Source organism: Bos indicus, chromosome 2, assembly GCF_029378745.1.
Source record: "Bos indicus isolate NIAB-ARS_2022 breed Sahiwal x Tharparkar chromosome 2, NIAB-ARS_B.indTharparkar_mat_pri_1.0, whole genome shotgun sequence".
NCBI classification, from domain to species: Eukaryota; Metazoa; Chordata; class Mammalia; order Artiodactyla; family Bovidae; genus Bos; species Bos indicus.
In genome coordinates this window covers 64,835,718-64,853,616 of record NC_091761.1, presented here as the reverse complement: position 1 = coordinate 64,853,616, position 17,899 = coordinate 64,835,718, and the positions used below count along the sequence as shown (strand labels likewise).

The window sequence follows — 17,899 nt, the reverse complement described above, 5'->3', positions numbered from 1 at the left end:
ATCACCCAGCATCACTTTCAATACACCTGCTCATGCCGGTGCTCTTTGAAGCAGCCTCAGCGCTGCTCTGAAGCTGCTCTGAAGCTGCTCTGCACATTCATATTCAGGGCAAGTACGGTGTGCATGGACCACAGTGGGCTGAGGGCCACACTGGCTACCACACGCCCCGGCACTCTTTCTACCAATCTTCCGCTTTCGCCAACAAGTCCAAGAAATAGAAAAACATAAAAAGCTATTGTCCATGTCCAGTGAGAAATGAAATGCACTGGACCAAGTATCACAACTTCCTTAAAATAATACAACACTTCATCATTTTCACGTCTGGATCCCTCTCCTGGTTTTTGTAGTCATAAAGCTCACAATCAACGTCATGAACCATCACTGCTTTATTCTACTTAAATACACTGTTGGGGGCGGGGGGAAGCAATTGCTTATAAACTCTTTATGGTTTCACCTTATTGAAAGCACTTAATTCAGTTCATCTACTGCACTGCTTTGGACTGTTGCAAGCAATCAGAACATTGGAAGCCATTTATTAATTAGGGAACATGCAGTATAATTCTGGCTTGTGAAAACAGTTCCTGAACCACAATGTTGCCATGGCCCAAAATGTACCATGGATAGAAGGAATTAGGAACATATATCATAATTCTTTTGTTTACTGCAGCCTGACTCATCACAGATTTGATTGAAGCTCCTATGTTATTGATATGGCCTTTTGTAAAATGCCCAGTGTAGGAGGAAATACATTGTCCTCTACCAGCAATTCTCTTAGCCCCAAAAGACAATCCCTGTACCACTAGGCAAGGAAGTATTCAGCTTAGTCTCAGAGAAGGAAATAACAGAAGAAACGTATACCTTCTAAAGGGGTAAACAGTTATGTCTACCAAATCATCAGTGATTTGGTATGGGGGAAAAAATGGCTAGATTTGCACATGTTTACGGAGTACGCGTGGTAGATGATAAAACCACACCAGAATTGTGTCTCCTTAGCCAAAATCTCTCCCCAGAATGCTTCTCCCCCTGCTCTACCCATGGGCATTCTCAAAGAAAGAACGAGGAGCTGGACTGATCAAACTCTTTAGGCAGGCCCTCAGAAAAGGAAACTTTCTGTGCCCCGGTAACCTCTTCTCTGAGATTATAAATGAAGATCTCTTCTAGCTTAAGTGGTGCAGGATGCTTGAGGGCTGTGGTCTATGGAGGATGCCAGGTGTTGGGATGGGCAGCTGAGATCACGGATAAGAGCTTCTAGTATCAGTGATAGCCCACCCAGATCCCTGAGGATTCTTGTGGCTAACAAATTAATTCAAGGCAAAAAGGGAAGAGGGTAGCAGAGAATGAGATGGCATCACCAACCAATGGAAATGAATCTGAGCAAACTCCAGGAAATAGTGAAGGACAGGGAAGCCTGGTGTAGGGTAACAGAGAGTCAGACAAGGACACGACGGACTGAGGACTGAACAACAGCAGGGAAAAGTCAATTAACCGTTTAACAAATGGTAATGGATGTGGAGGCAATGGATGGGGAGCCCAGTGCTGAGCACAGAGCAGATTCTTGATGATTATGAATTCCTTTGTCCTGTGGCTTCCTGAGACAGCTTGCTCTTAGCACAGGTTTTTAGTTCAACGTAGCAATTGGGCGAATTAGCCTATGGAATTCCAGGTTCACAGTCATGCGCTCTCCTACCCCATCTCACCCCACCCCATTCTATAGTTTAGAACTTGCCAAGCCTGAGCTTTCCTTTTGACCTCTGCAAAGCAAGAGGAAAAGTGCACTTCAAAAGGGGGTGTGAAATGGATGAACCTTGAAAACATTATTCTAAATGAAAGAAGCAATCATAGAAAAACACAGATTGTGTGAATCCATTTATGTGAAATGTCCAGAATAGGCAAATCAGAGAGACAGAGAGTAGATTAGTTCTCAGATTAGTGACAGCTAAAGGGTACAGGGTTTCTTTTTGGGCTGATGAAAATGTTCTGGAATTAGATATATATCTGGAATTAGACTATTTTTACAACTTGTGAATATACTAAAAACAATCAATTTTATGTGCTAAAACAGGGATCCCCAATCTCTGGGATCTAATGTCTGATGTTCTATGGTGGAGCTGATATAATAATAATAGAAATAAAGTGCACAATAGAAGTAATGCACTGGAATCATCCTGAAACCACCACCCCCCACCCTGGTCTGTGGAAAAGTTGTCTGCCACAAAATCGGTCCCTGACGACAAAAAGGCTGGGGACTGCAGCTCTAAAAGGATGAATTTTATGATACATAAATTATATCTCAAGAAAATTGTAATGAAAAATACAAAAAGAAAAACAAATGACATTAGAATGATTGAAAAAAAAAATCCCAGGGAAGGGAAGGACTTGAATTTCAGTCCCACCGGCTGTGTGGTCCTGAGCAAACTGCTGAATCTCTCTGCATCTCAGATCCACCAACCATCAGGTGAATATATTATCTCACTGTGGACCTTCCAGGCTAATTGTGAGGATCCCATTTTAAGGAGTTAAGGGTTAAATGCAAGGACTCCTTCAGTCCGAGAAAGTGTGTGTAGAGTTGTCAGGTTATCTGGGCCAGCCTTCAGAGGTAGCTATGGAGAATGAAGCAACTCCTGGTGAGAATTCCTGCAGGTTTCCACCTTTAGAATTGGTACCTTAAGGTGACTAGACTGCCAGCATTCCTCACTGCCTTTCTGTATCTCATAAGAAGCCGGGTGACTTGTTTTGATGTATAACAGGGGAGGAAGCTAAGCCCCTGGGACATGCAGTAGCTGAGTAACCTCTTCAAAGTTCCTGGGAAGCCTGGCACATGGTTGTTCGCTCCCTACCGGAGAGAGATCCCCTTTTCACGCAACAGCTGACAACAGAGGTTGGGGTGTGGACTACTTCTGCACAGTGTGCTAATAAACCTTGGCCAGGTTTGAGCATTAGAATCTAAGTCAGTCATCGAACAAGAACAAAAGAGAGAGAAAGGGAGGGGGAGAGAAAAGGGTAGGAGGAGGGAGGGGGAAGGCGGGCAAGAAGGAAAGAAGGCAGGAAGGGGAGAAGGAAAAAGAAAACAGGCTGTAAATTCAGATCTTTTTATTTCAGGAATATAGAAGGGAAGCAGATTTCCGAGTTCAAAGCAAAGAGTGGGTTTTGTTTTCATAGTGCGTTTCATTTTTCACTTGGGAGAGAAAGCCCAGCTTTGAAGCTTCTCTGTTTAAACTCATTAGGAAAACCATCAATGATGGAAGCTTTCATGAGATCATAGTGGGAGGAATTAGTGCCATGGGAGAGCTGGATCAATCCTCAAATGTTTCATCTACGGAGATGGGAGGTCAGCCCTGGCTGCTTGTTCAGCTAGAAAGTTAACATAAACAAATGCTTTACTTACTGGAGAGTCCAAGGGACTGAAGACATCTGATATTCACTCTCCGAAGACCTCCTCAGAAGTCTGCTATGCCTGCCACATGAAAGAGATGGATGCATCTCGAGAACTTAAGTGAACAACCAGAATGGCAAAGTGTTTTGCCTTGGAGAAAAAGGTGTTCTTTCAGGGTCCCGCTGGGAAACAGGCAGTGATATTGACATTCACCACACAGAATCTTTCTCCACATAATTCATACCTTCATTGAGGTTGACATAGAAACCTTTTTAGCAGGGCCAATGTTAATGTACGAGGATATCTTTTTTGACATTTGAATCTTTTTTATTTTAAACTTTTTTAACCTGTTGCGGTCTCCTTGGCAAAGTTAAAATATGGTGATTTTTTACATTTCTGTTCTCTACTCTTGGAGTGGATTCCATAACCATCTCAAAATGGATTTGAGGGTGAGAAAGTAAGGGCTGCAGGTGGGATGTTCAAAAGGTAGAGGATATGAGAGAATGAGTAAAAGAAAAAGATACGGAGTAGACAGGGGGCACTGGAAAATTGACAGACATCACCGGTTCTCTGAACAAAGATGTTCTGGGGCAAAAAAAGTTAGAAAATACCTCTGTGCCTACAATATAACACAGGTTAAGCGTTTATGACTTAAACAGCTACAAAGAAGGAGGATGCATATTTTCACCTCTTCTCACAAAAATTAGGATTGTGTGCAGACATATATAGGGAAAATTTTAGATATATGCATATACATATATATGCCATGTGTGTGCACCTTAAATAAAAGAATCCAGGTATAAAGGGACTGGGATATAATACTGGTTGGCAAAACTGACCCTTCCTTCCTGCCAAGCTCACTGTAGCCTGTCATTTTCAATCTTAGTGAAATTAAGCAGAGAACACAGGCCATGGTTAACTTGTTACTTCTTTCTGCTAAGAGTGGATGACTGTTTCAGAGACCCCTAGGTCCTCCCTTGCTATCCCTTTTTAGTTCATGAGAAAATAAGGGATTAAAGTAATCTATCTAAGGTATGAAGTCATCCTCGTCCAATTTAATGAGCAACTAACTAATCCAAAAGGAGAATAGTCATTACTTATACAGCCATAATGTACATGCAACATGGCATATAAATCAGTAACTCATGTATCGCAAAACAGACAAATAGATTAATGCCTGTTGCAAAGGATGGGTGAAGAGATCGATTAGGTTACTGATTCCGCCCATGAACTTTCTCTCAATACACTGCATTTAACTTTTAAATAAGGTTTAGGAGAACCTGTAACATTTTGCTCACTGACAGAGCTATATTTTACAAAGGGCAGAAATTGGCTAGTCTATAAAAATTAAATTATACCCCTTTCACTGTATCTAGTCAAGAGGAAAAACTCTAATTACAAGATTGCACTGTCAAACAAATGCAAATTCACATTCTTTATACTCTGGTTTCAAAATTCATGGGCGGGGGGCTTCTATTCTGAAGTGAAAATCAATATTTGAAATATTTTATGGAGTGTAGTGATAAGCCAGAGCAAGAGAAATGTCATTATCAAGGGTGGCGCCTTAAGTAGACACTAACTCATTAAGTGCAGAGCTGGAGAGAACAAGTCATTTATTATGCAAACATTTAAATATCAATTAGTAAGGACAATGAAAGGAGCCTTCCCCTCCCCATAATCCAAGCCTTATTTCTCGACGACTGGCCAAGGGGGGAAAAAAGCAGAAAACTCTCTCAGCCCCCCATAGGAATGCCACTCTGGGGAATGCTGCTGCTGCTAAGTCACTTCAGTCCAACTCTGTGCGATGCCATAGATGGCAGCCCACTAGGCTCCTCTGTCCCTGGGATTCTCCAAGCAAGAATACTGGAGTGGGCTGCCATTTCCTTCTCCACTCGGGGGAATAGGTAAAGGTTAATTTTAAATGTACTTCACACTTGAAAATTCAGTGTACCTGCCTGAAAATTCATAAGAGCTGAGTTTGCAGACTTAATCCAGAAAGGCCTATCTGAGGGCCTGGGCATATTGCACTGCTGGTATTTTTTTTTTTTTTTTTTTGCAAAAAGAATGCCTTTCATTCCTACTTAAAATCAAACTTGCTTGGTGCATTAAAATCTTAGTCCATTTAAAACCCTACTTTTTCTCTACCTATGGAAAATGCCATAGCACTCAGACTTTACAAATCCCAAGTTCGTTCTCCTGTTCTTGCAAAATCCATTTTGTGGATCGTCCACTCAACCCAGTTCACTAAGCCTATTAGGTGAACTTGGTGGGCATGAGAATTGTCTAAGTCTTTAGCACTTTGCCTGAGTTATCTTTGCAGGCAGCACTGGAGACATATTTTCCTGCGTAAGGGGTTGGCCCAGGATGTTACTGAGCAGATGCCGCTCAGTAACACCTGACTGACAGATATGGACCAGACATCTAATTTCCCTGGCTCTTGTTTTACTCCTCTAATACACAAAAAGGTTGGTCCAGACCAGCAGCTCTCAATTTAGGGGCTGACCCCTGGCCAGCTCCACCACAGACTTCCCTAAAGTGGCCTGTCCAAGGAGGGGTCCAGATGTAAATTTGAACAAAACTCCCAGATTCTGATGCACACTGTCAACTATAAATCAACCACTTATGGTTTACTCCTATCAATATAATTCTATTATATTTACTTATAATCTTTATGCAAATGTAGATTAATTTTTGTGTATGTGCTACAAAAGTTGGTGAACTCTCTCATTAAAGGAGAAATTTGGGAGGTTGTTGTAGTAGATGGAATAGAAAGCAGATTGCTAGATCCCCCTTTTATGATTTTTCTAATAGATAAGTCAATGTAATTTTTTAAAAACTAAAACAACAAAAACCCTTTCAGTTCCAAAGCACTGAAATTCTTGAAAGGATATGTATCACTGATTAAGCAGAAACGATTCTGACTTCGACACCTAATAGCATCATTGGACAGGTGGGAAGAAGTTGACCCTGCAGTGAAATGAAACGCCCATGGGTAGTAGCCTGGGAAACGGGAGCCTCATAAGAGGACTCTCAGATTTCAGGTGATATCCCCACATAAGGCACAAAGAACCTGCACATGCCGTGTACAACAGAAATCAGCTGTTGCTACACTGATGAGTACACTAAGCTGTGTTCACTTAACAATCAGTTTCTCGCCCTGCCAACAAGGGTAGAGTTAATCACCACTTAAACAGATTGGTCTCTAACACCACATGATGAAAATGGAAACGCCTTAGACATTTCTGTCCACTCCCTCTCCTATGCCCACCCCACCTTCAACTTCAAACACAGAAGTATATGTTTGGCTGATTTCTATTGAATTCAGGATACTCCGTGCACACAGCTTGCTTCCTTCCCCTAACCAGTTCCTTTGAGCTCATCAACGGTGTCTGTGTCTCACACCTCACAATTGAGTTTGCCTTATCTCTCCCGTGTCTGTCACTCTCTAGCCTATGACATGTGGCCAGAGGAACCTGGTTTGAAGATACACAGCACCCACTTTGATTGAGCTAATAGCAACTTCAGGTCAGGTGCTGACTGTGCTCAGTTTCTCGGTAGAGAAGCTAGGCATTATCATGCCAGTGATACCTTTTTAAACAAAACAAAACAAAACAAAAATCAGTGCGGGGTAGATGAGAGAGGGAAGCCAGATGAAAAACTGAACACTTGAAAATTCCATTTTCAAAGTGCATCTTCAAAGTACACTTTGAAAAAGCAAAAAATATCTCTCAGGAAGCCACCTCTTCTGACTGCAATTTGGTTCATAGCTTTGCCTCTCCTTGTGACAATCATATCCCAGGTTATGAAACAAGATCCCCGGGTAAGCAGTGACCTGGAGGATGACGAGGAAGTTCCATATCCCCCTTTCTGTCTGCCTCTAAACTACTGCCAGGAAGAAAGCTACAAATATTTGAGAGTTGCAATAAAGTGTTCAGAGTGATTCTGATGAAAATCACAGCAGTTCCTCTGGTGGAAGGGCAGTCTGTTTTTGCTCAGATTAAATTCTCAGGAATGAAATACAAGCAGACAAGAAACATCTCACCAGAATCACCCATGTCAATCTTAGCTAAAGACCCATCACTAAGTTTTGTTTGGCTTTTTTAACAGCCTGCATCCCATATGGCACCCCACTCCAGTACTCTTGCCTGGAAAATCCCATGGACGGAGGAGGCTGGTGGGCTGCAATCCATGGGGTCGCTAAGAGTCAGACACAACTGAGTGACTTCACTTTCAATTTTCACTTTCATGCATTGGAGAAGGAAATGGCAACCCACTCCAGTGTTCTTGCCTGGAGAATCCCAGGGAAGGGGGAGCCTGGTGGGCTGCCGTCTATGGGGTCGCACAGAGTTGGACAGGACTGAAGCGACTTAGCAGCAGCAGCAGCAGCAGGAGCATCCCATATAACCACACAATGCATGTTGCTTTCTTTGAGAAGTTATTTTTGAGAGCAATTACGTTTCCAGTTTCCTAGAAGAATGATTCTGGTGGAAAGAATCCACAGCTAGACTGATCATAATCTAAACGAACAGCCTTGAAAGTCACATACACACACACCCCACCTCACAGTACAGTGACTAGCTAGTGCCTTCCCACGTAACTAAGCGGCAAGCCACAAGGTGCAGCCAGACCCTTCTCTGAGAAGAAAACAACATTCCCAAAGTTGTTTTTCCCAAAATGCTGGGTTTAAAACTTGAGCCTTTGCATGAATCTGCTACTGGATTAAAGGACTCACTTAACCCTTCACCAGGCTCCATGGGCAGTGCAGTCCAGCCAGCTAAACAGAAGCTGGGCTTGGGTTCACTGAATATTATTCATCTATCAACATCTTTAAAATGACAAAATCTATATTTGTTGATTTGACCTTGGAAATGAAACCCTAGTTCACCAATTTCCCCAAAGTTCCAGTTGTACTTTAAGGGGAGATTTTGACTTCTGAAAAGACTCCTGAGAGGGGCCAGGAGCTCCTGCTCAGTGAGAAGACTCTGCAGGAAATGAGGGAGGTTTGCTGCTAGCAAGACCCACCTCCCCTTCTTTCTCCACCTGGCCGGTGCCCAGGCCCTCTGTCAGCCTGCCAGCAGCTAAGCCTGTGGGACTGGAAACTACATTCCTTTGAAAGATCTTGGCAATTTGTGCCTGGAATTTGATGCATTAGTTCTAAAATTAAATAAAGATCCTGTAGTGTTCTTCAAAGAAATATGGCGTGGCTCTCTGACAAAACACATTTTTCAAGTGCTGACCTCTGGGAACTTCAACTAGCTTCATATTTCAGGCTGACACTGCTCACAGGCTACTGTCTAGTTGCCCAAGCAGGGCTGGTTATCCATATATTTTCCAGCCTCCCGATCAGCTTTTAGCAGAGGAAGGTGAGGGGAGTAAATAAAAAGAGGAGCGCCATTCATTTAAATGCACATCCCCCTCCCAGTTCCTTGGGGAGAAGCCCTGGTAATTAACTCTAATGAGATTAAAGTAACTTGGAACTCTTCATCTTCCCAGCACTGTAAAAGTAAATCCGCGATAAACCAGTGTGTGCATAATATCCAAGTCAATCTTTTCCTGTAATGCAATGGCCCCTCACTTCCACCTAGGCCCAGGCTGGAGAGGGGGGGAGGAGGAGGAGGCCTGCCAGCCTCTTACCTGCGCTTTGCTCCATCACTTCTTTCTGACACATGTCTTGAACGTTCACCGTGCAATTCACGATGAACTCGGGGGACGAGCAGTCGTTATTCAGTTGGAATTCTTCACACTGGTAACACTGAATTTGCAACGCAAAGCCTGTGGGACAGACGCAGTCCGGTTCAGACCCAGCTTCACAGAGACCACCCGGGAACCCACCGTCCTCCGACTGGCCCCAGCCAGCGTCGCTTCCGCGCTAGCGCCTGGGGCTTCCAGAAAGGCGGCTGCGGCAGAAGCCAGTAGAGGGCGGCGTGGCCGAGGAAGGTCCTGCGGGATAAAGTGGAATTTTGCTCGCGACCCTTAGACCCTCGCTCCAGAAACAAAGAGCCTATCCGACACCATACCTGGCCATTCCGCACGGAAGTTAGAAGGAGGAACATGCAGCCTGAGAGCGGAGTAGCTCCAGAGACTTGCGTCAGCTCCAGTCTACGCCGAAGATTTGCCTAATTGTTAATTGGTTACAAATGAGTTAATTGCTATTTTGGCACCAGTCGCGATTGCCTTTGCAGACGCATTTTCGGTTTTCTTTTATTTTTGGCGTCGGCATTCTAGCGCTGTGGTTCGCAGGCTCCCTACGCTGAAGCTCTGGAGGAAGTGCCGCTGCGCCCCAAGTATCCCACCTTTCTTCGGGACGGTTCCCCGAAGCAGCAGGGGTGGCCGTGGCGTGGGAACGTGCCTGCGTGCTTGTGTTTGTGTGGGCGTGCATCCCCGGCCGCTTTCTGCCCCACTTTCGCGGCTCGATTTAGCTAGGGCTCCGGCTCGGGGTCCCAGCTCTGCAGAGCTGGGTTGGAAGTCGGTCTCGTACTGGAGGAAAGGAGTCAGACGTTTCTCACCTCTCTCCGCTCCAGCCTGACTGCTCCGCTCGCATCTACGAGCTGCCTTCCAGACCCAATTCCCCCGGCTCCCGGGCAAACAAGTCGCGGACCCGGCGCAACCCCTCCCAGCCCCACAGCGGTCGCGCTCCGAGCGCAGCAACCCAACCCGGGCGCGCCCTGGCCACAGGCTGCCCCGCGTGCGGCTCACCTGTCGGCGGCGCCACTCCCACGGGTTGCTAGAGACGCCCGACGACTTGGCAGGTTCGCTGTCTGTCGCCCCAGTTCCCTAGCTGAGACCCCATGCGGCTCGGACCCTGCCTCCTTCCTAGCTTAGCTTCTTTCTACCGCGCAGCCCAACCATCTGCAGCCAGAGTCCCACCAATCCGCCGCTCCCGCCTCTCCTGCAGCGCGGGATTTGGAGACCTTCCCATCTAGCGCCTTTGAACACCCCTCGCCGCAGCCAAACTCCCTCTGGGCCAACCCGGAGCAGCACAGGACCGGAGATGGGCGCCCAGGGAGGCAAAGGGGCCGGCGGGTGGATGGGGTGTGCGCGCCGGGCCGGACAGCTGGCCGCTTCGTTTTCTTACCTTGAAGCAAGAACAATCCGCAAAAAGTTGCTGCGACGCCGAGGACCCACATCCTCCCGGAGCCGCGGGGCCGGGAGCGAGCAGGCGCATCAGAAGCTGCGACCGCGGCGGAGGCTGTCCGGGCCGCAGCGGCTGTGGCTGCCGAGGCTGATGGGGCCCGCTCTGCTGCCGCCGAGGCGACCGCCGCCGCCGAGAGGAGCCGCAGGTGCCGCCGGCGGCGCCCGCATCGCCCGAGCCGGGGCTCCGGGCTGAGGGGTCGCCGCTCCTCTGACTCGAGCTCCCTGGCGGAGCACGGAGTCTCTGGAGTTGGCGACGGAGAATGAAAGAACTACTGGCGATCCCGAGCACCCAAAAAAGTCTCCTGTCTTCTCCCCACCTCCCACTCCAGGCACCACGTGACGGCTGCCGAGTTGGGGTGGGGGTGGTGAGCGGGGAAAGCTGGGACAGTCTTTTCACGTCCCACCCCCTTCCGCTCGCCCTCTCCTCCCGCCTCCGCGCGTCCCCGGGACTGGGACGCCTAGAGAGGTAGAGAGCGTGTAGTTTTCCGAGGCCCAGAGGCTGGAGACCAGGGAGCAGCGGGAGGAGGGCGCAGCAGGTGCCGCGGGGATCCGGCGGGCGCAGTCTGCAGGACCTGGGAGGTGAGGTCGGAAGACTGCGTGCCCGTGGCCCTCTGCTTGCAAGGGCGCGCGCGCCCCCCACCCCTTTCCTGAGCCCCCGGGGATGGTAGGCTCCTCCGCCGCAGGGTCTCTCCGGCCTGCGGGACTGGAGCTGCGGGGCCGCGAGGGGCCGGGCGCGCTCCAGTGCGTCTGGCAAAGTTGCACACCTGTAGGCCCTTTAGAGTGTCCCATGAAGCCGCGCCTTCTCTTCTGGTCGTTACCGGGATTGGATTCTACTGCGGCGGGGTGGGCTGGGTGTGGTGGGGTCCGTGACCAGCTCGACGCGCTCTGCACTCGGTTTATCTGCCGCGCGCACCGCTGAAGGGTGCGGTGACACCGCCCTGGTAGCCTAGCCCAGGAGAGGGCCACCCCGGGAAAACCTAGATGAGCTCCCACTAGAAAGCAAACAGGGGTGAAGACGGGAGTTGTTCTACTCCATCCCGTTTCTCGAAAAGACCCGGCAGCTACCTTCGGCTTCCCTCCCAGCCACGGGTAATTAGCATATACACCCGCGTCCTCGCGTGTACCTTGCCTTCCCAGCCCAGGACTCGGTTGCTGGCTGAATCCCGCACCTCGATTCCTCCTTTCTCTACCGAGCGATCCACCTGGAGTACTCGAGGGACTACATTTGCCTTCCTGACCACCGAGCCCTGCAGCAGGTGGTACGGGAGCCCGCTGGCCCGCCGGGAGCGCCTTAGAGCCCCCGCCCCCAATCCCGCTCGTTCGCTCTCCCAAGACCCTAGGGAGCATCCACCTCTGTGAAAAGGGCTTCATAAGCTCTGTCCCTCCCCACCTCGGGCCTCCTCTAGGAGGAAGCTCTCTCAGGCCGAAATGCTGATCATTTGTTTGCCTGTCCTGCCAGCAGAGCGGGTCTGGAAATGAGCTTAAAGGGCTTTCTTGTAATTCCTCTGCAGAGATCGTTCCCTATCTGCCTCGGGCCCCCTTTCTCCCTTTGCCCACCTCTTCCTCTCATTTCTAGTTGGTAAACCCCTCAGGGAGATAAAACTGCTTTGACCATTACTGGCTAGTTTGCAGACTCCAATCTTCCTACTGGCTGAATTACTCTTTCTGGAGCCATAGGGCGTTTGCTTATTAGTCTGTCTTTCTTCTGGGAACTGTAGCTAGAGCACGTGTGAGATTCAAACAACTAATTGGCTCAAAGGGTCCTTGAATAAGGTTCAAGCTTTCAGTGGGTGCCATTGTGATATGACGTTTATTCAGCAATGAAACAAAAGAATCTTAAAAAGTTTGAAAGACACACAATTTTAAGACAACAAAATTCAAATGTAACAAATTGCACAAATTAACCAAATAACACTGATCATACAATACTCTTTAAAGAAACAAGTGTGTACTAAAGTATCCATAGATCCTAAAATATTTGTTATGCCTAGTTTACAAGCTCCTGTACAAAAGCAATTATAAATAGTTCACATCTAGAAAAAATACACAGTAACCTTTAAAATAGAATTTATCCTTACATATAAACAGACTTTGTAGAAAAAAAGGATATTAAAAGTAAGAATTTTTCATAGCACCAATCATCTTATGTTTTACAAAGTGAACATTGCAAATAGGAATCAGCTTTTATTTATAGATTGATCAGATTTTAATCAAAAGAGCAGGAAGATAAAAATCAACAAATAATGTTGAGAATCACAGAGAACCACTAAGTAGAAGGAGGTGTAAGGAAATGATTGGAGGGAAAATAGAACTACATTGTTTCTGATACATATCACTTCTGATCAGTGTCGCACTTGAGTTCCTTTACAGTTTTCAATAGAAGCAGGATAACACTTCTTACTAGAATCTGAATCTGTCAACAACTTGGAATTTGCACTAGAATTAAAGTTTCTATCAAACTGAGATTATGAGAGGGAGATGACAAGAGCCCTCTGTTTTTCTGGCAGGCCCTGTTTTCATTTTACAGAGTGTACCCACAATCTGAGGACTAGGACAGTGACCTGAACAAAAAGTTGATTTGGAATTTTTAAAAAATATATTATCAACTTCTAAGACTTAGGACATCATTTCAAGAACATGGCACTGATTCAATTTATTGCTGGCATTTTTTTTTTTTTTTTGCTACAAATATAATTTCTTTTTCAAGAAAATTTACAACTTCTGTACAAGTATTCAAAAAAAAAGTGCAAAATTAAGACTTCTGTATCCTGGGTGTGTTTACTTTTAATCCTTGTAGAACACAACAAATAGAATCTATCTTTATTTGCCCTTTCAGGGAAGTAAGCTCAGTGGGCTGCTGGCTCTGAGTCTGACAGTGTAGGCTCTGGTACTGCAATCATTTATGTGTTGTCATCTCTCCCTGCCCTGCTCCTCCCACCCCTGTTTCTTAAGTGCTCCATTTCCAGCTCACTAAGGGGTGGAGGGGGAACGTCCTTTATACATCATTTGAACCCTGACTTGCACAGGAAGAGAAGCTATCATATAAAGAATCACTCAAAGATTCCAGGTGGTCTACCCCAGGTCTCTCAGAGCTACTCAAAGAGGCCTCTTCAGTTTTTTCTTTTTCTTCCTTTTGTCCTTCAACCTTGTTCAGAGAGTTCTTCTCCTTTCCTAGTAAGATCACAGTATTGCCATCATATTTATTGAATGACTCCAGGGAAATTTTGCATAATCTATTCTCAGGATCTTCTCTGGTTTCTTCAACTTGTTTCAATTTCTGCAATAAAAAGAGGAAAATATTAGAAACATATTTCTTTGCAAAATCAAGTTATTCTAGCCAATATTCAATTATTGTTGGTATAAAGCACAATTTAAAAGGATAGAAGGAACCTACAAGTCTTTTAACAAATCTTCTCGTATAATTTAATGTAATAATAAAACCAATTTTAGGGATAAATCAAGACTTTAATCATTTTACTGAGATAAATAGGTCCCAATTTGCAAATCATTTAAGTGCCACTTAATTTCATTTTAAATGGATCCTTCTGAAATTTGTTCAGGTAAAGTGTCTTCTTTTTCTTAAAGTTTCAAACACCTTTCTTTTCCTAAATATTAGTAGTTGTCCTATTTCTAAATATGGATAGGGATTGAATTGCAGCCAGAAATGACAGTTCTACGTTAGAAAAAAAAAAGCATACAATCCTTTAAATTGCCACACAATTTAAGTACATGTTAAATTTGTCAGAAGCATTGTCACATGTGTATTTTGTCTGCTCACAAGTCTTATGCTATTGGAAAGAGATCTTGGGTCTGAGGGGACAGATTCTTCAAGGCCCAAGGGCTTAAAAATCATACTAATAGTTCTGCACCCCAGTAATCTCTCCTCCAGGAGGTTCTAGTAAAACCGATTTAAACAGGAGTACTCATAGGCTGTTACTGGTAGTCTCTGGGACTTCATAAAAGTCATATTTGATAATTATTGTAGGTGAACTCTGTAAACGTGAATATATTCAGTTGCTTAAGTAGTTCCCGAGGTCCAAGGTGACCGGAGGCATAGATACAAAAACTGACAAATGTGGAAGTATTAAAGCCATGACCACATCTCTCTTCTTCTTTTCCTCTTTCAGGCAAAAATTCCATCAAAACACAAGGAGGACACAGGAACAAGCCTTAGAGATAGTAACAGTAGCTATCATTTATTAAGCATCCACCATATAAAAGACACTGAAAGTACTTTATCTATAAGGCTTTCCCTTCTCCCCCCAGCAAACCTGTAAGTTACAACTCTTTTCGACCCCATGGACTGTAGCCCACCAGGCTCCTCATCCATGGACTTCTCCAAGCAAGAATACTGGAGTGGGTAGCCATTCCCTCTCCAGAAGGCCTTCCCTGACCCAGAGACCAAACCTGCATCTCCTGCATTGCCTGCAGCATCTTTACTGTCTGAGCCACCAGAGAGGCCTGCAAGATGCACATCTGCACTTTAATGAGGAGGAAAACAAGGCTCAGATTGACAGGGTTACCTGCCCAAGGTGGCTCAGCAAGTGATGGAGAAAAAGATTTGAATTCCTGTCTGGCGACCTTCGTCCAGTATGTTATTTTTTTTTTTTCATTTTGCCACCCAAATATGCCAAACCATCTGAATTGCTCCTGTCAAAGGCCCTAACAAGGCAGTTCTATTCCCCACCCCTCCTCCAACATAGCTATGATGGATGTCAAAGGTACAATGAGGAAACTGTATTTGGATCTGAGGAAAAGTGGACACAGTCAAAGCCTGTGAATTCTCACATGCTAAATATTTAATTTGTTGTTGTACAGTTGCTCAGTTGTGTCTGACTCTTTTGCAACCCCATGGACTATAGCTCACCAGGATCCTCTGTCCATGGAATTCTCCAGGTAAGAACACTGGAGTGGGTTGCTATTTCTTTCTCCAGGGGCTCCTCCTGACCCAGGGATCAAACCTGTGTCGCTTGCATTGGCACACAGATTCTTTACCACTGAGCCACCTGGGAAGTCCATTAATATTTAATAGAAAGAGAAAAGAAAAGGACACAGAAGTGGATGGCTCTGGTGTCCCAAGAGCAGGCTCAGACAGCGTTTGTCTCTCTGCTGTGGGAAATGGTGTAATTCAGTGGGAATATTTGAGAATCATCCTTGAAGTGGTATTTATTTCATTATACTATTAACGTACAGGAGCACTACTCACAGAGCTAATTTTTGATCTGAAATGGCTACCTCGAGACCAGAGATGGGCTGACGAAGAGATTCCTAGGTGATTACAGAAAAGTGGCCCCATAATTAGGAACAACTTCATGTAGCAGCCCCTTTTCATGCTGTGCCAATTTTAAGCATTCTTTTAAAAACAATTATAAAGTACAATGTGAAAAATACATGGAGGGGGTAGAAAAGCTTTGATTATACTCCTGCTGCTGCTAAGTCGCTTCAGTCGTGTCCGACTCTGTGCGACCCCATAGACGGCAGACCATCAGGCTCCCCATCCCTGGGATTCTCCAGGCAAGAACACTGGAGTGGGTTGCCATTTCCTTCTCCAATTCATGAAAGTGAAAAGTGAAAGTGAAGTTGCTCAGTCGTGCCTGACTCTTCAAGACCCCATGGACTGCAGCCTACCAGGCTCCTCCGTCCATGGGATTTTCCAGGCAAGGGTACTAGAGTGGGGTGCCATTGCCTTCTCCACTGATTATACTGCTGCTGCTAAGTCACTTCAGTCATGTCCGAATCTGTGCAACCCCATAGATGGCCTCCCACCAGGCTCCCCTGTTCCTGGGATTCTCCAGGCAAGAACACTGGAGTGGGTTGCCATTTCCTTTTCCAATGCATGAAAGTGAAGTTGTTCAGTCGTGTCCGACTCTTAGCAATCCCATGGACTGCAGCCTGCCAGGCTCCTCTGTCCATGGGATTTTTCAGGCAAGAGTACTGGAGTGGGGTGCGATTGCCTTCTCCATTGATTATACTAAATGTAGGTAAATAGAGGGCATTCAATGTAATTTCCTCCTCACCTGAGTATCTTCTCCCTTTTTTCTTTATTCAAGAACCACAATTCTTTTTCTTGCCTATTTCTGGTCATTGTGGATCTCAAATTCATTCAATAAACACTCACTAGAGAAGCTATCATGAGGCTGGTGGAAGGTTTTGGTGCCGAGGATATATAGCTGAATAAAATTGCAGGCTTCCCTGGTGGCTCAGACAGTAAAGAATCTGCCTGCATGCAGGAGACCCAGGTTTGAGTCCTGGATTGAGAAGATCCCCTGGAGAAGGAGATAGAAACCCACTCCAGTATTCTTGCCTGAAAATCCCATGGACAGAGGAGCCTGTACAGTCCATGGAGTCACAAAAGAGTCAGACACAACTTATTGACAAAGCAACAAGGAAAGGGTTATTTACGTGAAAACACTCACTGTTTATGGGACAAAAACAGTGCATCTTGTTTTCTAAATGTTTCCCACTTGTAGGTTTGGTTCTTTCAATTAATTATGACAAAAGCCTACACTGGCCGAGGAGGCAATGGAAATAAAGGAACGGCCCACTATAAAGTCACACACCTTCTCAGTCTTCCTTCTGTTTTCAGTTTTGATGAGGGGTGGGTGCCAAATATTCTGACTGTAAGAACATCATCAGTACAAGAGTGATGGTGAGGAAACACAGGCATTCGACCTTGGTGAGGGAGCTGTAGGGACTGGGAGGACTGTGGCCAGCTCCCGAGCATGTGCCTCAGCCAAAGGCAGGAGCAGCTACTCAGACCTAGCTCATTGCTGCTGTGCAGAAACATGAGTCCAGATTTGGTCCAGATCTTTGATTTTAAAGTTAAGGCCACAATATTTGCTCATATTTAAAGTTCTCTAATTTTAATTATTTGCTTAGATTAAGAAAACAACAACAACAACAACAACAAAACCCCCACTGCATATGTCAAGTAAGTAATCTTTGCAGTGTTTGAACTCCTGAGCTAGTGATTTTGTTTTATAGGTAATAGCTGACCCCCTCTTACTCCTTCTCTCACCAGTTTTCAACCTAAAAATCTAGCCCAATGCTAATCATCAGTAGATTCTCGATGGAGACTGGAAGATGGATTCAGCTTTCTCTAGCATCAGCAGAGTTTCAGCTGTTGGCTTTGGTTTCTCCAGTGGTCCTGCCAGCTAAGAATAAAGACAATGAAGTGGCTTACTTTCCTTCCTTGAATTAGAAGTATAGCCAGCCAGCCTCAACATTGTCTTGTCAGATCTCAGGTATGTTAATTTTGAAGTCACAAAACATTTAAATTTAAAACATAAGGAGGGATTGAGGTCCAACAGGACTGTGCTTAGGATGGATCTGTTGAATGGTAACAAAATAGTGAAACAGAGCAGGACCCTTTGGTCCAAACTCCCCTCCCCA

General features: G+C 45.5%; 2 protein-coding genes across 10 annotated transcripts in view; both read right to left on the bottom strand.

Annotated features, from left to right (window-relative positions):
* Nucleotides 1-10,790, bottom strand: part of LYPD1 (LY6/PLAUR domain containing 1) — a 68,620-nt gene extending 57,830 nt beyond the window's left edge. Inside the window, exons 1-3 of one of the 2 annotated variants that reach the window (XM_070799961.1) lie at nucleotides 10,606-10,790; nucleotides 10,449-10,478; nucleotides 9,008-9,145 (exon numbers count right to left, since the gene is read on the bottom strand). In XM_070799961.1, the coding sequence (XP_070656062.1) occupies nucleotides 9,008-9,145; nucleotides 10,449-10,478; nucleotides 10,606-10,675 (238 nt within the window). In that variant the 5' untranslated portion in view covers nucleotides 10,676-10,790. The other variant, XM_019973702.2, reaches the window with a different exon arrangement.
* Nucleotides 10,791-12,294: 1,504 nt separating this feature from the next.
* The window catches only part of NCKAP5 (NCK associated protein 5), a 1,211,030-nt gene continuing 1,205,425 nt past the window's right edge, over nucleotides 12,295-17,899 (bottom strand). For 7 of the 8 annotated variants that reach the window (XM_070799923.1, XM_070799938.1, XM_070799949.1 and 4 more), the window contains one exon: nucleotides 12,295-13,784. In XM_070799923.1, coding sequence (XP_070656024.1) covers nucleotides 13,503-13,784 — 282 coding nt within the window. In that variant the 3' untranslated portion in view covers nucleotides 12,295-13,502. The remainder of the gene's footprint in view (nucleotides 13,785-17,899) is intronic. The other variant, XM_070799952.1, reaches the window with a different exon arrangement.